Here is a 22,549-nt window from a genome sequence, read left to right as displayed (position 1 = left end):
ACTTTGAACAGATATTTTGTTGTAATACAATGCATGTTTTAAATAAAAGAGAAGATATACAAATAATTGATTGCTTTGATTTTTTATGATTGTCTTTAAGCTGAATAGAAACGATTTCGAATGAATGTAAATCCTGGATTCGTTTACATTTGTAACTATATTACAGTCAGAAACAAATGGCTGAAAATTTGGCAGATTATCATAGATGCTATATTTACAAAAAAATTACAAAATATGTATTGGCTTAATATCGCACAGTGCGGACTATAAATAAATGGCACAGATGTACCGGGTTATTCCCGATGAGTATATACTGATGCCACCAGCAAGCAAAGGGTTAACTATCGGGCGAATGAAATCGAATAATTATGTTGAAACTAGTATCAAAAAAATATTTATTTTAAAGTCAAACTGCATGTCACAGTAAGGGTCTTACTTGCGCAGTTCTGTAGTTTGCCCTTTCAACAATTTGTCATTTACTTCACTTGCAACCTTTTTTTTGTTGAATGATCGATGTGAAAGTTATTGAATGATTTATTGTATAAAATAGTATAATCTTTAAGAAGTACTCCCAACACTAAAGACGTTTACACATACCACATCTAAATACATGCGACATGACATGTTAAACTTTTTGCGATGGTGATCTCTTCTCTAAGCTTTCGGGCGGCAACCTAATCTATAGGCGTGACCAGTGCAGACAAAGATAACTGTTTGCGCTGTTCACTTTTCAGTCAATAATTGTTCTAAATTCTAAATATTTTCCTTTACTGATGAATGGTTTCGTCACGGACAAGTACGTCAAAGATAATTAGGGTGGGAAGGGTTAATTGGCATTCCATTGAAATTTAAAGTTCGTTGTCGACTTCTTATATCGGATTGCATAATAATTGTACTTGACTAGTCGTTACTTTTTAAAGTTTAATGTCCTAACTCTAGTTGGTGTACCTCAAAATATACGAATCCTGAACGACTCATCAATGTTTACATCAAAAACGTGTGCCGTGTATCAAATTTGACACAGGTTTGTTTCCTTCAAACATGTCGCTTCACTTTTGTCGCTTCACTTTTATATAATTATGATACACTTATTCGAGTATTCTAATAGGTCTGAAAACTATATATTATTTAAAATATAGTGATTATCATCTTTAACACTGCGCACATGATACATTACAACTGTTACATATTTGTAGCCTGTAATTATTTGTGCTCGAGTTAGTAATGAAGTGGAAATTGATATACCCTAGTGCTTTATGTAATGTTCTTAAACGTAACAATAGCTTTTAATTAGCTATCTAAAGGGCGTTGGCGATGACATGTAGTTGTATTTATTTCATTTGTGATAACATTAACATGGTATTGGATGTCTGTTTTACATTATACAAGAACACGTTTTGCCTCTTTTATGAAAGAATTTATTAAGATCATGTCGGTATTTTCTAACCAATTGCCCCTCACCGTTGTGGGTTCAAATCTCGACCGTGACTTTGGATCTGTAATATCCATCATAGTTTCAAAAAAAGTTACTTACTTGCCACCATTTACCTGAACCATATTTTGCTTCTATTGCCTTTTGTTGGCAATTAGTACAGTTATAGTGATTAAGTATTTTGTATGGAAATCAAAATACTTCTTTGTTTACATTTTGTCACTTTTATAACAAATAATTTCTCATTCAACTGTACTTTCTTTCGGTAATAAGCATCTAATAAGCTGTTAAAGCATTATTACAACATTATGAAACCCATGTTAACCCTTTCTAAACAAGGAAAAAATATTTATTTCTGAGGCATAATGTGCCTTTAACATATAGTTGATAGCGTTGTTTTTCTTTATCTTTTATAAACACATAACAGTCAAAGTCACAAAACCCATATAATTTAACAAAGATAAACACTTTCAGATGGTATTTATTTACAAACGGATTCTTTTCAGTGAAGTGTTTAAATGCGTATCTAATATATGAAACATTTTTGTCATTTTCATCTGAACAAATTTAGACTGAACAAATTTAGATGTTACCTAAATTTTTCTACACTCATTTATCGTTATATAATTTAAGTACAAATGAATTATATTTCCTTATTATACCATTTTAAAATGAAACCCGCAGACAGTTACCAATCAGAATTAAAATTCCCGTTTCTGTTAATTTTGCAAAGAAAGCCGACATGACGTGTTTGAAGTTTAAATTAATATTGAAAAAAAAATCCATTTTTCATCATGATTTATTTGAGTATGTGAAAATAGCGAAATGTGATATTTGCTGTTGATATACTGAATTGAACAGTTCACGCGTTTAGCTTATTACATTTATATCACTTTGTATTTAAATAAAGAATCTTTACATATCCTATATTAATTTGCTTTTTAAAATCTGTACTGTAAAGAAAAATCATACAACAAAGAAAAAAAAGAAGAAAAGATCTGGTAACGCCGAGATTTTTTCTTATTAATAAAGCTTTAAAGACTTTAAAGTAACTTTGTACTTAAATCATAAAATTGACGATGCGTTACCGTTCTATATAAGTCGTACGTTTGTAAAATATACCCAGATTTTACCAATTTTACTACGTTGTGACATAAATATATACCCGTTGAGAAAAGTCTTTTTTTAAGTTTTAAACTTAATACATTTTAAGTTTATGAGTTGGCTTTTTACGTGATAGGACGCCATGGAAAGAGTTCTATTTCTATTAATATGGATATGTGTGTTCAGAGAATATTCATGCCAAGGTGATAACAGTAACGTCAAATTACCAAAAGGTAAGGTTTAAAGTATTATGAAAATTAATAGGTCATGCAAAACATGTTGTTATTATTTTACTAAATTGATAATATAAATATACAGGTATATCTTAATACTCAATTTTATGGTTAATCATAGGAAAAAGGGATATCGCAATCAAAACGCTTTATTTTATTGTCTTGATCGTAAAAATTGAAAAAAGGTGTGCCAGAAAGGTAGATGAATCTTAATCATATGAATATTATTTCTTGTAAAATATATGGAAATGGACCATTTACACGACTATGTATGGAAATGGACCATTTATACGACTATGTATGGAAATGGGCCATTTATACGACCATGTATGGAAATCGACCATTTATACGACTATGTATGGAAATCGACCATTTATACGACTATGTATGGAAATCGACCATTTATACGACTATGTATGGAAATCGACCATTTATACGACTATGTATGGAAATCGACCATTTATACGACTATGTATGGAAATCGACCATTTATACGACTATGTATGGAAATCGACCATTTATACGACTATGTATGGAAATCGACCATTTATACGACTATGTATGGAAATCGACCATTTATACGACTATGTATGGAAATCGACCATTTATACGATTATATATGGAAATCGACCATTTATACGATTATGTATGGAAATCGACAATTCAAACGACTATGTATATTGTACATGCACTTGTATTAAGTTTTGATTTTCAGTGACTTTTCATTTTCAATATCTTTTATTGTCTTAATACTGATACTATAGTAGACATTTTTAATTCTACACAAATGATAACTGATTATGTATGTTTATATATTTCCATGTTCTTCTCAAACATTGTAACCGCCGCCATCATGTTAAAGGCAAAAAACATGTACTTGTTCAAATGAGGACTTAATAAGTTGAATTGGCATGAATTGAATTGAATTGATAGGCTGAATATTGAAAAAGCTTTGCAGTGCTATCTTTGTTTGTCTTCATTTTAAAGCACAACAAAACATAAACATGTCAATTATTTAACCTCTGTATTTAAATAGAAGTTTTCATTAATTATGTGACCGTAAAATTCTCTGCAACTACTAGTAAATTGCTTCCAAAAATATTGCAAATAAAAGTCAAAAGTAACCCTTTCCCATATTTGAAGAAATATATCAATGGTTGACTTACCATTATTTTATTTATACATTAATTAATTTTTTTTTCTTAATTGAAAAAAACAAACAAACAACAAAAAAAACACAAGGGTATGTTGGTCCTGTTGAAATACTGCAACGAAAATGTCCCCGACATTTGATCTATTGATATATGAATTATAACAGAAGTGTCTAAATCTGCATGAATTGTAACAGAAATGTCTAAATCTGCATGAATTGTAACAGAAATGTCTAAATCTGCTTCTATGTTACTACTTTTTATTGAAATATTTATTTTCTTAATAATCTGTCTCTTAAGAAGATCGTCATAGAAGTATGGGAATTAAATCTATGAGTCTCGGAATTTAAAAAAAGGCTGTAAGCATTTGCTTGCTAACATAACTTTTTTTTCTACTGGTTGCTTAGCATTTTTTAAATAGACATTTTCTGTATACATGTATGTAAGTATCTCTCACGTCATACTATCCGGAACATAAGTATTGTTTTCTTTATTTAAAGATGGAATGTAATGAGCGTCTTATGCTGAAATAAAATAAAAATATGTTATATTCTCTTCTCTAATTCGATTCTAACTCGATGTTTATAGCTCAAAACTTTTATTATGTGTTAAACAAACACATTCATGGAAATTAAATACTATTAAGAAGTATTAATATTTGTAGAGCACTGAAAAACATGTCATCATTTGTTCTTTAATATACTTCCCTCAACGAAGGGTAATACCCCTATGTTTCACAGGTGCAGCCTGTATTACAGTTAATCATCGAATTAACAGGTAGCTTGTACAACAAAAAAAGAAGAAATATCTCATACTCGTGCCGCTTTTGCGACTCAGTAAAAAAGGTATTATACGGCTGTGCATATATTTAAACGTGACGGCATTTGAGTTATGCAAACATAGTGTAAAGACGCGCTAAATGTTAGCGTTGTACTATAGGCGCGTCAATGAAAAATGACTCCTTTTCACTTTAAATGACATTCATTTTGGGTATGTGATAAATAGAAAAATTTCATTCATTATTGGATTTATTGAACTCGTTTAATAAAATAATATCATGCTCGCCAGAAGACAGAATTATAAACAATGTATATTATATGCATATAATTTATAATTATGAATTAACTGACAAGCGCAACAAATGCAAAAGGATATGTTAGCTTTATTATTAAAAGTTAACATGATATATAGGAATATAAGTATAACAATCAGTTAATTATTTGAAATTTTTGCGCAAACACACGTAGTGGTTAAAATCTAAATATAGCTTTTAATTTCAAATTACACTTCCTTCATCCGGGTTAGGGGTTTTCTTATTGGCTGGTTATCAAAAAGAATTGATTTATATATCTAATGAATAAGTGCATTAAGTCTAATGCATTTCGAAATAAAAATCAGTTAAATCTTTCTCAAAAAGCCTAAGGGCAATCGATATTATATTAATTTTGTATAAATTCGACCTTGGTTTCAGTGTACTCTAAATTTAGCAATGCATTACTGACAAACTATTTGGGGCTATTTTATTTTCCTTACTCTTTTTCCAGGTTTTTGTCTTATTCAAGTAGGATATCCTATTTTTATTATTGATATTATTTTACTTAGAAATGTTATATTGCACTTCGATAAATCGATAAATATATCGATAATTATGTGATTTCTATTACATTTTTGCCTAACAGTTTGGTATGTACCAAGTAATTAGCCTTTGCCACCATTATAGAGATTATAAAGAACTTACCACGCCCTATACTCTTGGATGAGTGACTTTAAATTTCAATCTTGAGAACGCTTAACTTATATAAATACATCAGGTGCACGTGACGTCATCATACAAATACGTTATGTGCCCATGTCGCCATTATACAACTATACATGTTTTCGTTAGTTTTGTTAGTTTGGCTGTCTTGTTCAACAGTGCCATTTTGATCATAACTTGACAGTCCATCCACCCTACGGACTTTCCTAGATTGAACTAATTCATCAGCTAGGTAACCAGCTACTTATCCCAATGTTCGTTATACCAGTAGACTCACTCCAATTAATTTGTTACATGACTGCGACTGTACATAATATTACAGTACCGTGTCAAAAATGAGAACTTTGTCATTATTTTGAGTTATGCAAACATTCGGTAATTCAGTATGCAGTTTAATGTAGTTGCTCTGTATTTAATAAAGAAATGTTTGAACCAACCATTACATACAAAATACCTTCATGTATTGAATATAGTCTTCACGGGAAATAACTTTTCATTCATCGATCATGCTCTTTAAGATTTATTTAGTTATTTATACTGTCACCTACATTAGGAATACAAAGTTCGTAAATATGAAAAATTATCCGGTCGTTTGTGTGTTTGTTAATGTGATATTTTACGCCGATTTTATCACATTAGGTCATGTCTCGACGGTTGATCCACCTTACCGGTTGTCCTGGATAACTAGCCAGTGGTTATAATTTTTTGGCCGAAAGTCACCGACTACTTATCCCACGTGACTTCTGAATAAATCATAAAATGAGTTTTAGACTCAACGTCTGAGATCAATTGTATAGGAGACATTTCTCCTTGCCTGTGGATCAAACCAGCCTCATCTGGATTTAAAATTCCGATGTTCACTTAAATGAGCTAACCGGTCGTCAAAGAGATATGTAACCGATTATAAACCGTCTCAAATACATTAAAGGGACTCCACTGAGGTTTTTTTTTGACACGAAGGGAGTGAAAATATGTTTTCAATATTTTTGTTTTACTAGATTTAGGTTTGCACCAATATCTTGTGTCCACAATTTCTGATCATTCGCTCACTCCTCTTTCTTGAATAACCTATTTCTAATGCGTAAATCGAGCCAAAACTGAAAAGCTAAAATCAAATATAAAATAGCATTAAATTCAGTAAAAGATGCACCTCTTGCACGCCATCCGAAAACTGCAGCTTCGCCAAGAACGGTTTAAAAATTAAAGGATTTTATTGCTACTGATGCAAGATTTACAACTATGTATATAGTTAAATGAATTGGTAACCTTGTAGGTGCCGCTCATATAATTCTCAGACGTGATTTAAAAATGAGAAGGATAAAAGCCAGATGGATACACCATCTCCTTACATAAGAGCAAAAACTTGCTCGGGTAAGAACCTCTAAACAATTGTTGAAACAGTTCCCTTAAACCCCAGTCACATTAGAGCTTACGATTACCTGCCACTACCGGCGACGTGTAAAACCGACGATCATCGGCGATTGTCTGCGACCAAGCCCTCTTTGAACATATAAATTTACTTCTGCGACTATAGTGCGACCAATCATCAAAATCGCACGACAGGTCATCAGCAAACGTACGATGATCTCCAGATTGTCTGTGATTACTTACGACTACCCGTGACCTGTCATGCGATCACCTTCAACTTTTCGTACGATCATCACACGATTAGTAAAGACTACTCAAGATTATCAGTACCTAGTGGCAATTTGTTAAGACTGTCGTAAGATTGTCGCACTTTCGAGCGACAATCGTGCGACAGCCTAGGACCTTATGAGACCACTAGCAACCTTTTTGATCGCAGAGAGGTTTTTGTGCAAGCTCAAAAACCTCACTGCTACTGAAATTGGTCGTGGGATGTAAATAAGATAACCTGCGACTATCGAAGATCACCGATGACCGTCGTAAGACGTTTTAAAGATTGTCCGCGACCAGTGATCACTGGTGACCGTGAACTGGTCTTTACTGGTCGTAAACTCTAATGTGACTGGGGCTTAAATATAACAACCGATCTTTCGCAAATATCTTCACTGGCGATGATACGTGGCTTCATTTTTGAGCCCGGGCGAAAGATACGTACCAAAATATGGACAAACAAAGGAAGTCAAAGTCCTTTCGTAGCAAAATGCACCATGAGCCTCAAATAGTCATGTATGTAATTTTCTTTACCAATCAAGGTCCTGCTATTCAAATGTTCGTACCAAAGGGTAAACTGTAAATGCCAAGTTTTACAAAGGCAAGTTCCTTCGTAAACAAAAGAAATATTTAAAAAACCGTCGACCAGCAACTGGTCTCCGTGGTGTCAGGTTGTTGCATCACAATGTTTCGTCGCACAAAGCGGCCATTGTTCGAGACTATCTGAAACAGGAAAAGGTTTTCGAGCTTCCTCATCCTTCTTATTCGCCAGATCTTGCCCCTCGTGACTTTTTCCTATTTTCGAGGCTCAAAAACACCTTGTTGGAAGAAAATATCAAATGCAAAAAAATCTCGGGTCGGTTATTTTCCAGTGTCTGAACAGTTACCTCGAAAAGATTATGAAAACGCATTTACAATTAGATCAAATGACTAAAACTTTGTATATCACATAGTGGTGAGTATTTTGAAGGATTGAGATAATTATTTTGGCACTGTTTGTTCAGGACTTCTGAAAACTGACCCAGTTGCATTCATATTTGAACACACCTCGTACTTGCATAGCTTTCCGCATCAAGTGCACTAGTGGATTTATGAAAAAAAAATCCAAATTTTATGGACCTCAGTGGAGTTCCTTTAACAATATTATTATTTATTCCTAGCCTATTATTTTTCAGCTCTTCTAACGTCAAGGAAATGTAAACAAGAAACGCACTAACAGTTCTATTTCTCTGAAGAAATGACGTTGTCAATTTATTCAAAGAGACAATACATGTATTAGTAAACTTAAGATACTTAAGTAAACTTATATTCCACAGCGTTTCTCTTTAATGTTTAGGATGGTATTCTCTTTGAAAGTTAAAAATAGTAACGGGAAAAAAACACGGATATTGAATTATTTTTTTTAAATCTATATAACAGTTTAATCACGTTGTTTTCATTACTACGTGTTCAATTATTGAAACAGTTGTAATAGGAATTGCCTTTGCTAATAAACATACATAAATATTGGATATAAACAGACTATGTTTCGGAACAAAATATTAAGCTGCTATTTTTGTAGGTTTTTTACCATTTAGTAACCAGTCAGCAGTCCACCATACATGATATGTTTCAAAATATCTTTAAAAAACTGGTTTCATGAAACATGAAGAATAATTTTTACTACGCTAATTATTTCTTGTGACTATCAAAATATGCACGACAATCGAAAATCTACACTTTGTACAAATCAAGTTATTGTACACCCGTTCGTCCGTCTGTATGTTGTAAATTGTATAATGTACTGTTTATTCAATTGTGAATTGACTTTAAAGACTAAATTAAAGCTTTAAAGCTTCTAGGTAAATACATATACTTTCTTTTCTATCTTTCAAAGAAAAAAAAACACGCAAACAAAAAATAACCTATAGTTTAAGTATCAATTTCAGCATAAATTGATCAATTTAATGTAAAAGATCATGTAGATACATAATACATTCAAATCAAGTCACGCATTAAATAAAATATACATACCTATAACCCGTGTTCCAATTTCTAACATTTTTTATTTTATGAAGCAAACACGGAAGTAAATATATTGATATTTTACAATCATTGACAAAGTTTGTTTAAATTTAATCGGGTCTGTAAATATTTTTCGACTGACGGTCTCATGTTTCAACAAATAAACGCAGTCTTTCGGACGATATATTTTATATGGTATTTACTTTGAAATATATTTGACTGATTTTAAGACAAAGTTTAAACAGCTGTAAAAATACCCTGTCCGAACTATGGTGGCATATTTCTGCCACCAGATAACCATATAACTAACTAGTTAATTAAGAGGTTAACTAGTTACGTAACTAGTTAACCTCTTAATTAACTAGTTAGTTATGTGGTTAACTAGTTACGTAACTAGTTAATTTTTTCAATAAATAAAAGATCATAACGGGAAATAAATGCATGTTAGTGCCTACAACTGCCATCCTTTTATTATTTTACCAGCTTAATATTAAGTGGTTAACTAGTTACGTAACTAGTTAACCTCTTAATTAACTAGTTAGTTATATGGTTATCTGGTGTCAGAAATATGCCACCATACCGAACAGATACACGTTATTTATATGTCAAACAGCCATCAAATAAATATAGGTTGCAAAAGAATATGTGCACTTAGTTACAAGGGACAGTTTTTATACTTTTTTTAGCAAAATACTGGCAGGTTGGGTATCAAAATTTGCATTATAATGTTGACTACACGATTGTTTACTTTTAGTTGAAATTTGATCGTTATCAGAAATTTGGTTACGTGTTTGGTTACGTGTCTACAGATTAGAGGTGGAGATAAAAGTTGCGGCATTGTGCATTTTGTAAATGTGTTTTTGCCGTTAGATACTTAGATAGTTTAGAATAGAACACCATTCCAGCTATTTAAAGTCTCATATGGTGTAACACTTTCGTTGGCGGCGAGGCGTCGGACTAGTAATCTAAGGATTGCTGATCGCGTGGATTCAAACCCTGTTAGGGGGAAGCCGTTGTTTCCTAGAGCAAGAAACTTTACATTCATTGCTTAGTACTGGTTGGTTCCAGGAACTGTTTCCATAGTGTTTCAATTAGTCAATAACACAATCGAACTTAAATAAACTTCTATAAACTAAACATGTTGATAAGATGAGATGAACGCAACTGATACTTATTAATTGCCACTTTACGAGGAAAAAAAGTCTAAAATTATCACATGTCTACAATTTTCACTTTTCAGCATTTCCGCTACTTAAACGAAACCAAAAATTTGGATAAAAATAAAATTTCAATACAAATTAAACCATTGTGTGGTCAATATATTTCTTCAAATTTTGATACCAAATCTGCGACTATTTTACTCATACATGTATAAAGAATTTCCAAAAGTACACTGCCACTATCCTTTGCAACTGAGTAGATGTATATAGCTCTATGTTTATACACAAAAAAACTGTTGAACTCAAGCAGGTGAAGCTTTTGGTGCGTTAAGCTTTGAGCTGTATATTTGTCGATAGTTCCATTTTTGCTGTTTTCAGAACAATGTCTCTATTTAAAGGGAAAATGCCAGCATACTTAAATGCCAATATTGCGTTCTCAGTGGTGGCTGACCGTTCCAAGGCGCCCTTAAATACTTGAGCATAAGTCCTCTTCGTAACTGTATTCGGGATATTCTCAATTTGAAAATCTCTCACAGCCTGACTCCAGTTTTCTTTTAATACCCCGAAAACCCGAAGATCAAGCGGCTGTATCAAGTGTGAGGCGTGCTCAAGTAGACAAAACACGTGAATGCCATTTGCCTTACACACATCCGACACCTCTAAAGACACATGTGTTGAGTGGCCGTCAACCAATAGTAAGATTGGACGTTTGACTTGACGCTCGTCTAAGTCGGGTATAAACACGTCCGTTATCCAGGTCAAAAATAATTCAGACTCCATCCACCCATTCGGAGAACGACCTATTGCAGCCTCCTGAAAACCTTCAAGAATATCAGCCCTCACACGCTCGCCAGGATATACAATCATTGGCTTTATGTAGTGTCCAATAGCACTAACACAGGCCAACACAGTTATTTGAGTTTTATTACTACTTGAACAGTTATAAACATTTTTTGCCCCTTTCATGGCAATGATTCGTCCACTTTTAGGACATAGTGGAAACCCGGACTCGTCAGCATTATACAAACGAGACGGATCAGACAATAGGCATGGGTCATTCAACTCATTGTTTACAAAGAACTCTAACTCTGAGAACCAATTTGAGATTTTTGATGACGTTATCACTGCTCTTTCTTTTCCGAGCTGCATGGGCGCTCTTTCCGTCAGCTCAGGGTGACGCTTGACGAAGCCCCTGTACCAATCTTTGCCGGGTCGATTGTCTTTAAATGGCGTCTTACGACCATCGTCATCAAGGATCTTCTTTACCGTGGTCAACAGTTCCTGCCTCGTCCTTCCATAGCCGATCCTGGACATGCTGACTTCCCATTCTGCCAGGCGGGTCTCCTCAGCCGGCGAGAGGACAGTGCGGGGACCTGTTTTGTTTCTTGCGTATCTTCCCTAAAACAAGTAGGAGTGTGATATGAACAAGGATAATAAACAAAAGTGCACTGAGAACCATTTCATCAATGATAAAATTAATCTTTTACTGTCATTTATATAACAATAATGATTAAACGACATTTAAATGGCGTTTTAACAAATCAAATTACTAGCTAGAATTAGGAATTATATTAACTGGCCTGCTTTGTTCGCAAACTACAATGACCCGATGAAACGTACTTATTGATTCATAAAATTGTTCTAAATACCTTGATTTTATCATGCAGAGTCGTTATCGGTATCCCGTACGACTTGGCCGCACAACCTAAACGTAAGGCTCCCACCCTGAACAATCTTGGCAGCCTCTGCCAGCACATCCGGAAGCAAACAATTATGTTCAAATATTTCGCGCCAAAAAACTTTAAAAAACGCAACCTTACTGTTATTTTTACGACCGCATATATATTGTTCGGAAATAGACATCGTTCGGCAAATGACGACACCGCTCTACATTGTTTATTCAAATTTTGTACTTTTATTTTGTGTACAAATAATTATCAATTCATATATTTGCAGCAACAGACCAGTTAAGATCATTAAAAAGTTTGCATGTTGGTAGAAAAGTTTAGTATAATTCTTTATTATGATCAAATAAAATAGACGTCTAAATGACGTCCAGTCAAGTTATACGTCATTAATGTTTAATTGACCATAACGAAAACCACAAGGATATAACAAATTGAGCACTCTGCCTCAAGAAAACAAAAATCAAAATCAAAAGCTTAGCTATCAGTTGCAATAGAATAAAATAGTAATTCATGACGTCACGAATTTTTTTTCTTCAGAAAGAGGCTTGATTGTAACACTTCTTGACAGAAATACCCCTACACACGCCGTCATTCGTCATATACCGATCTTTCTTGGCTACGAGAATTTTAATGGATCTATACCAGGAATTAGGATTACGTCACGTGGCAGAACTCACGTGCTCAGTATTGACGTCGACTATAGAAGTAAAGAGTTCTTCATGTACGATTACCATCTTGGGTGAGTTACTTGTCCTTGTATTACATGTTACACTTTATCATAATTTGGGGACCTTTCTGTTGAAAATGTGTCAGAGTTAAATTGTATACATATACATGCACAGCCGCACTCCAGAGCATGCTCATTGATTGGCTCATTTTTGCTGGGGTTTACTTATTGTGACGGAATAGTTCTCTAAAGGAAAAGCGACAGAAATATCATATTCAGATGCTCGTTCATTGGTTATTTTTTCCCGGGGTTTCATATTGTGACAAGAGGGAACGTGTTTTTGTGTTTGACTATGATACAAAAGAGAAAGAACACCAAAACACTAGGCAAATCTAATAAATACTCGCGGGGCTACGCCCCCCTCGTACAAATAGGTAGCCTCGTGTTTCGATGCTCTTTCTATTACTAATATTATAATACTTCATTTCACCGCGCTTGATATCGTAGAGCATCTGGGAAATATAATCTGGACAAAAAATTTTTTTCGCTACCAGTAAGTGAAGGGTTACATACTATATATCTTTATTATTATGAACCTAAGTATAAACTCATTCATAATTTTCAATGCACTCCTCAAGTATAAAATGACGCGGACTTTTCCAGGAAAAAAGGACTGGTCCAAAAAAGACTTAATGCCCGACTTACGTATTTAAAATATTTAAAACACATTACGTAAATTATATTATTTTGAAATAATACTATTTTGTCGCCAATCAGATCTATTCAATAATGTTGAACAAAAAATATGCAGGGTTGACTCATTTCGTTAGAAAAACACATCTCCTTAATGATACAATGTATTTTGAAATAATACTGTGTTTAACCCTGTGTAGATTTATTTCAACATGTTTCAAAAAAAATGTTTAAAAAATAATCGCACTGTTGATTTTAAACTTGATACATCACGTTTATTTCTATTTATAGTAACATGGTGTAGTTTTTTTAGTAAAAAGTTATCAGTTTACCTTTATATTATATCATTCATTTGAGTTTCGTAACATCATGTTACGATGTTAAAACGCACACCTGCCTTTCACTCAAAGGACCTCTGTAAAATAGTGAAAGTTGAATACTTTTGAAAAGGCGTTCCATATTTTTAATGGTGTCGTAAAATATCCGTATTTATTCAGTTTATATAAGTATAATATACATATATAAATGAGTTTTTTTCTTTTCTTATGTATGATAATGGGCTTTGAAATATAACAAAGTCAGTTTCTGTAGTTATTACTTGAACGGACACTATTATCATTTTATTGGACCACTCGAATTCTGTGTGTATAACCTTGATATAAATTTCACACAGCTAACGGCTTAAATTTTATATGAAATATTGTGGTTTTAAGTTGCATGCCTCCAAATGAGCCAAAATAGCATTCGGGGTATTTAAAAACAACTTTTTAAAAAAATTATTCATTTATACTATAAATATAGTATACTATATTTTTAGTAAATATGGATATTTTTTTTAAATAACTATCCCTTGTTGTTTTATTGAAATAAGATGTTTTAAAACATTTTGAATGAAAGAATGTTTTATTGGTGAAAAAATTTTTTTTTTTATAAAAATAATTGGGCGTGGCCATGTACATGTATACCATCGCACGATTGCCTGTGCATATTTCAACTGCGATACCAACGCAAGAAATGCTTGTTTGCGCATTTTGACCACTTTTGGGTAATTAAAGTGGAATATAGGTGCTGATTGCATGCAATGTGTAAACTATTTTCTTTGTTCACTTCATAATATTATATTTTTAAAAATAATTAATTTTTTCATGGAAGGAAGCGCGCTGCTTTAAGCAAATAAATGTCATTCCTTCCCGAAAATGGGAAAATATGGTAAACAACACTTCGGACATTCTGACCTTTTATTGACCTTCCGTCAGCCCCATTGATTGGAACCGAAACGTTTGTCGACTGACTGATCGGTCATTGCTTTGTTTTATGTCATAATTAACCGGTTACTGAATATAGGTATATAATAATTCAAACATTACCGATATAAATCAGTGATTTTTTAAATTTTTATAGTTTAATAATAACATTTTAAAATACCCGAAATTTATTTTAGCATCTGAGGGTAAAATGGGTAAAGGCAGGTTATGAACTTTGATATATTTCAAATCAAAGAAGTGTTAGGGAACATTATATTATGTGTTTAACAAAAACGCTCGCTATTTGAACAATATCAAAAGGTATAAGTTTATTTGTGTGATAACGAGTTCAAATACTTTCATGACCATATACTTTGATTTAGATATCAATTATAATGGCTTTTTTCATTTTTTTTTAAAGTTTGTTGCTCTTTCAACTTAATAATACATGAACCGACTGTACGGGTGAATTCGGGTCATTTTTGATAAAAAAAACTAGTACCATGTTAAATGTAATGTAAAGTATAATACTTGTAAAATGTAACTGACTTTAGGGAAATCGACCTGAAATCAGCACCGACGTTAGTTTTCTCATATGAAAGAATCCGAGGACGCTAGCGCGACTCGAACCTATAGCGGTGAGAGACAAGTGGATCCAAAGACCACGGACGCCTATTTCAATATATTGCAATTTGATATATATATGTAAAATATTACGCCAGCAATGCTGCAAGTAGAATTGTTAACTATAAACTCGCAGTTGGCATGATATCATAACAATTATAATGATAATATTAATAATTACGACAAATTTATTGATGATAATGATGATAATGCTTATTCTGCTGCTCCTGTTCCTTTCACTGCAGCTACTGTTGTCGTTTTTTAATGAAAACAACGGCGACGTCGATGATGAAGATGTTGTTGATGTTGTTGTTCTCGTTGTTGTTATTGTTGTCGTTGATGATGATGATAATGATGATGATGATGATGGTGATGATGATGATGATTTTGTTCGTAACTCTCACTCATATCTACATTTGCAAAATCAACCACATTTTTTCACATGAATTTTTCAATTTACTATTTAACAAAGATCTATAATAATGGGAACTGGATACCACAAAGAGCTGAATGCAACCAACATTGACCTACACACTTTGCATATGGGCGTGTCCAAAGGCACAGTACAAATTGCATATGATTGGCTCTCTAAAACGGTTTATTGGACGGATTCCTTGTATCGATGGATTATCGCCGCCCCGACGGACATGGGAAAAATTATGAACGACTACTATAAGATCATAGTTGATGATCATCTAGATTTTCCAGACGGAATAGCGGTTGACCCAAAGAACGGGTAATATGCCAGCCTTTTTTACTTTTCTTACTAAAGATTCCTGGTTATTTTTGAAACAATTTGATATATAGATATGTAAAGGAAGTTCAATCGCATGTTTCATATCACTTTTTTAAAGTATTGCCCGATTTCGTTGTGTCTCTCGAATATTTTTTATTCATAATAATTAAATCTTATGAATGATACTGAATATTTTATTTAAAAAATGTACTTGCATCTGAATACTTCCAACTCGAAAAGTAATGAAATCTTCATAAAGTTTGAATAAACACAATAGCTATTTTTGTCAAAATATCTAATTTTCATTATCATACATTTGATATACATGTATGTACCTTCAGTATATTGTCGAAAGTAACATTTTGTCTTTATATATTTTGTCAATAATAAATGTAAACCATCTTCAAGATAATAATCAAGAAAGAATAATTTCTATCAAAAACAAATTGTTTTTTATTTATATTGTTCAGATACCTATTTTGGTCCGACAACGGGGTGCATCCGAAAATAGAGAGATCTGATTTGGATGGTAAGAACAGACACACAATAATAACAAAACATCTGAAGTCTCCGTCATCGATCAAAGCAGATATATTTGACAAGCGTATTTACTGGATAGATTCCCTCAGTGAAGACATTCTTTCCGCAACTTACGAGGGCCGGGACATAAAAATGATTGCTAGAATATCGAGATCTGTACTTTTTGATATAGCTATATACAAGGTATTTTTTGTTGGCCTCTGCTTGTTTAAATAGTTTACCATTCATTCAAATACAATGTCTGCCTGTAAATTAAAGGAGCTCCGCTGAAGCCAATTTGCCTTAATCATGAATATAGAAATTACATTTACCAGCTGTATTACATAGCATGGACAAAAACCTGCAAAGAGTAATAAAGACATCCATTCTGAATTAAACCCGTTTTTTTGTGTAATTATTACCCCGATTAAAGTGAAAAACAACCCTCTTCTCTTTTATGGGGTCATTGTGCACAATTTTAAATGGTTAATCTTGAAAAATGAAGTGAAATAATGATCTGAAAAATTGCAGATAAGTTATTGTTTCAGATCTACATCAAACTGCATACAAATCTTGGAAAATATTTCCTGTCCCTTCATGTCAGAAAACATCAGTGGAGTCCCTTTTAGAGATGACTTGGGGTTACCATTGCTTAGAGATGACATGGGGTTACCATTGCTTAGAGATGACATGGGGTTACCATTGCTTAGAGATGACATGGGGTTACCATTGCTTAGAGATGACATGGGGTTACCATTGCTCAGATATGACATAGGGTTACCATTGCTTAGAGATGACATAGGATTACCATTGCCCTTAGAGATGACATGGGGTTACCATTGTGCTTAGAGATAACATGGGGGTTACCATTGCTTAGAGATGACATGGGGTTACCATTGCTTAGAGATAACATGGGTTACCATTGCTTAGAGATGACATGGTGGTTACCATTGCTTAGAGATGACATGGGGTTACCATTGCTTAGAGATGCACATAGGGTTACCATTGCTTAGAGATGACATGGGGTTACCATTGCTTAGAGATGACATGGGGTTACCATTGCTTAGAGATGACATGGGGTTACCATTGCTTAGAGATGGCATAGGGTTACCATTGCTAAGAGATGACAAGGGGTTACCATTGCTTAGAGAGTTTGCTACACATGAGCTACAAATGTCATTTGTATCATAGTTTTGGGACTTTCTGTTGAAAATGTGTCAGAGGTTAATCGTATACATATACATGCACAGTGCGTTAACTGGAATGCAGGTATTAGTTACCCGAACTCCAGAACATGGCAGTTGATTGGCTCATTTTTTTCTGTGATTTCCTTATTATGACAACAGAGAAAGGGCTAGCGATAGGAATATCATATGCAGATGCTGGTGCTTTGGTTACTTTTTTTCTAAGGATCCATATTGTGACAACAAGGAACGTTTTTTTTGTTTTTGCCTATGATACCAAAGAAACACTCGGCAATCTGATTTATACCAGGGGGCTATGCCCCCTCGTACAAATCAGATAACCTCGTGTTTCGATGCTATTTCTATTAGTAAACGTAATTGAAAATAACATTAACACGCGCATATGATGTCATTTTTTGAATACACGACTTCTGGTTTATACACTTTTACTAACACTTTTATCGACTCCGTAACGGTCGTGCGTATATTTTGACGTGACGTAATTTCCATTACACAATCATACAAATTCAATGGTAGCGTTACGCTATAAGCGATTATGTATTTACTGTAAACAGTTCTAATTTGTATTATGTGATAAATAGAATAATACATTCAAGTAAGTTTATTACTAAATTTATTGAACGCGTTGAATTGGATAATATTATGCTCGCAAAAGGCTAGCAACATTCAGCGCGTTGTTTAAATTCAATTTTGAACCTACACTTATTCACTACCCTCTATTTATAGAATGTTGTGTATGTGTCGGATATTTACAATTACGACTTATACACATTGAACAAAACTACCGGTAGACAGCAGTCAACGATTGTCCAAATTCCAGACGAAACAGTTTATGGCCTGGCAGTCTATGGCGAAGAAACGCAGCCACTAAAGGACAAGGGTGAAAACCTTTTTTTGGTCATATCTTACTTTATATACATGAGGTTCTTGGTTTTATCGGTTAGATACGTATTGAACATTATTTTGTAGTAGCTTTCTTAGGCTTTTTATTTGCTTTGCTACTAGCAGCGTTGGAAAATTTATATCTCGCGAGACCGAATGTAACAAAATTTACGGGTAGCAAAGTCAATGTCTCAGAAAGCTGCTACAACACAATTTTTCTATTATTATATTACCTATTCATTTAAAGAAAAAGGGAATTTTAATATACTGTACTTTTATTAGTAATTTCAGAGGCTGAACTGTAGCTGTCAAGAAATGAATTCATAAATGACGGATGAATTTGTGATTTTTGCAAAACCGGTCACGCCTTTAATAATTTTGGTTGCTGTTTCCAAATGCTATGTTATACACAACTAAGATCGGAACCTACGTAAAAAATAGTCCGGCACTTCCATATAATTATAGTACATGTACCATATGTGTCACTAACAATATACGGAATTTTCTATCCATTGAAGCGTTTTAGCGCTTCAAGATTTGCGTGTATTTAGGAAGAAAATTTATAGGTTTTTAATAAATCATTATACAATATTTAATTCACTGTGTATCATTTATTTGGACATATGACATATGACCATATTTTGTTATCATTTTTAAACTATATTATGCAGATTATTGTGCTATAAAGAACTGCGACCAACTTTGTATCACTGAACAGTCTGGTGCAAAATGCATATGTTCCGAAGGATATATATTCAATACAACAACGGGATTATGTCAGGGTAAGGCAAGTTTTAAAATTATTACTATAAAGACTTATAAATATGACGTCACATTGACTGTAAAGTTTTTTATATTTCATTGAAAATTAGCATTGATGCCTTTTGATCGATTTATTATCACGTTATGTATGATCATGTACTATGTACAAGTCAAAAATAAAATAATGTTCTGTTCTGTTCTAATCTGCATTTGTTAATTATACAAATTGTTAGATTTTTTTTTCTATTCGTACCATGTAATTTGTACGTGACAATGTTACTCGTACTGTGACTAGAGGGCTCCTACGTGACTAAAATCGTACGAGAGGGAAAAAACCTCGTACGTGACAATATTTTGCATCCAAATTAAATAAAATATGATATGAAATTAGGCAAAGCCTATGAACGGGGAAGTCGTTAAAAATTCCTTTTATTCTATCCGTTTTAAAGGTGTCATTCGGTATTACATGCACCGCTTCTGTTTTCACTCGGAAAACTCGACGATTATCATTTATTCGAAAAGTTGAGATTTATTCCGTTATCGGAATACCCCGCCTATTATCATTGAGTTACATTGTAAATGGCGGCGCCCGACTAGAACTGACACTGAAAATTTCATTGATAGGTATAGATTTCTATATATTTTTTAATTGTTTTTTATTTGAATTTCTTTTAAATATACGCATGTAGTATATAGCCGGACAAGCCAAAGCCCGGGCCCGTTTTGCCGACCCGAACTTTGACTTCCCCGTATTAATATGAAATTAGGCAAAGCCTATGAACGGGGAAGTCGTTAACAAATTCCTTTCATTCTTTCCGTTTTGAAATTGTCATTTGGTATTAACTGCACCGCTTCCGTTTTCACTCGGAATACTCAACGTTTATTATTTATCCGAAAAGTTGAGATTTGTCCCGTTATCGGAATACCCCGCCTATTATCATTGAGTTACATTGTAAATGGCGGCACCCGAGTAGAACTGACACTGAAAATTTCATTGATAGGTATAGAATTCTATATATTTTTTAATTGTTTTTTATTTGATTTTCTTTTAAATATACACGTGTAGTCTATAGCCGGGCAAGCCAAAGCCCGGACCCGCTTCACAGGCCCGGTCTTTGACTTCCCGTATTATATAATCTAATATGAAAAAGGCAAAGCCTCAAAGCGAGCTCGATGTACTTTTTACGTGAAATAGTATGAAAAAATCGCTCATTTTTATTTCAAATGCAGTAACGAGTGCGTGTGGCGTCACACGTACTGTGTTGAATATGGCTCCGCCCCTGTCGTGAATAACGAGTTTTGAAAACGTTGATAAAACTTTGTTTATTTTATTTCACTCTATATTTTTTCAAGCGAAATAAAGATTATTTAAAGTGAAATAAATGTAAAACTTAAAACGTTTGCGACAATAAAATAGCGTACTTGATTTGTTTGTTTTGCACGCGCTGTTTGGCGCTACATTGTGACTTCACGTAAACAATACTTTAAACGTCTGTACAGCGTTAACGACTGAATAAAAGATATTGGTGTTCGAATTCATTTTCTTAGTTAGACCATTTTCTTTCATTCTAGATAGTTTTTACAACAAAATTCGACAAAAAATTGTTTTTATTTATCAGATTTCAAACAAAATGGCGCCTTCGATTTTCATTTTTTATACACAGCTTCCGTTATTCTGGTTCCCTGTCCAATTATGGTTCCCATAGACGTGCGCGGGTGACCAGTCTACACATCTGTTTTCAGTCAGAATTCCTCAGTTTTTATCGTTATCTTTAAATTCGAAAGGTTGCGATGTGTCCAATTCGGTACTTTGGACAAAAGTTTTCAAAACCATCACTTAGCAGGTACTCGCGTTACCGTAAAGCTCGCTTTGCGAGCAGGCCCTTCGGACCAGCTCGTCGAGCTCGCTTTAAATAGCTTTGAAATGCGTTTTTCTGATTAGCAAAGACGTATCTTTTTGTAAAAAAAGGTCAATATTAGAGTATACTCATTGTTGCGTGTGTTTAGTTTAAATTTTATTTTTAGTATTTTTGTTAATTTTTTTCAGTACATATCACATAATATTAACCAGCTAAAACGTCCTTATTTGTATAATAGGAATAAGTAGCGAAATATTATAGGGTTACCATTACATGTTCCTAAATGACCGGGATATCAACAAAAAAAACATATGCAATATAATATTGCAATTCAGTAGATAGCTTCATTTTTATACCGTATATAAAACCATACTGCTATAAAATGACAAAGAATTAAATTCCTTCTAAGTATGGTGACTGATTTGTGCCATGTCGTATTTTCGCTCCAGATATAAAATATATATATTGCACATGTTTTTTGTTTGAAAGTCACCACTTTGACGTACTTTCGCTCCGCGGGGCGCAAAGCGAAACTACGATAATACGACAAAGTAACCGCTTTGCTATATTTTCGCATTTGCTTTGCGGGGCGCTGGACAAAAAGACGCCAAAATCACCACCTTCTCGTATTTTCTTCCCGCGGGATGCTAAGCGAAAACACGAAAATACAACAATGTCACCATTTTGTCGTATCCTCGTGTCTTTGTCTGGCGCCTCGCTGAGTGAAAGTACGGTAAAGTCATCAATTTGTTGTAGTTTCGTGCTCAGTGGAGCGAAAATATGACATGGCAGAAAACAGCCACCATATATAAGAAAAACCTATATATTTATTTCAAGAGTGTACCTTTTCATTTCGTATATAGGATGATAAAAGGGGATTTTTCAAATAGTAAACGAACAATAATGATACTAATTACAACCAACCGATCTGTAGAATTTTATGAAAAAAAAAAGTTTTTGTATTTTCAGAGTCAAATGCTCAATTTCACAAAGCTGTTGTATTTTCAAATTCAACACATATTTGTCTCATGGACTTAAGAGGGCTCGCCCACGACGCTTACGGCTTAGTTTGCAGATTCAATGTTTTAACACCACCTTCAAGTGCTTCTACAACTTCACCAGTTCCATCATCAACATCATCTCCTTCCGTACCAACAGGTGACCATAATGTTATCAAAACTGATAATTGCTTGTT

The 22,549-nt window shown here is 33.6% G+C and overlaps 1 protein-coding gene across 1 annotated transcript in view; it reads left to right on the top strand.

Moving 5' to 3' along the window:
* Positions 1-2,703: 2,703 nt before the first annotated feature.
* LOC132759285 (low-density lipoprotein receptor-related protein 4-like) overlaps positions 2,704-22,549 on the top strand; it is a gene marked incomplete at its 5' end in the record, with an annotated part of 45,463 nt that continues 25,617 nt past the window's right edge. The window contains 7 exon segments of the mRNA XM_060751031.1: positions 2,704-2,769; positions 12,701-12,902; positions 15,864-16,127; positions 16,598-16,850; positions 18,578-18,731; positions 19,405-19,515; positions 22,324-22,512. Coding sequence (XP_060607014.1) covers positions 2,704-2,769; positions 12,701-12,902; positions 15,864-16,127; positions 16,598-16,850; positions 18,578-18,731; positions 19,405-19,515; positions 22,324-22,512 — 1,239 coding nt within the window.

This window comes from Ruditapes philippinarum, unplaced genomic scaffold, assembly GCF_026571515.1.
Source record: "Ruditapes philippinarum isolate M1 unplaced genomic scaffold, ASM2657151v2 ctg6178_1_1_1_1, whole genome shotgun sequence".
In the NCBI taxonomy this organism is placed as follows: Eukaryota; Metazoa; Mollusca; class Bivalvia; order Venerida; family Veneridae; genus Ruditapes; species Ruditapes philippinarum.
This window is presented reverse-complemented; position numbering and strand designations above follow the sequence as displayed.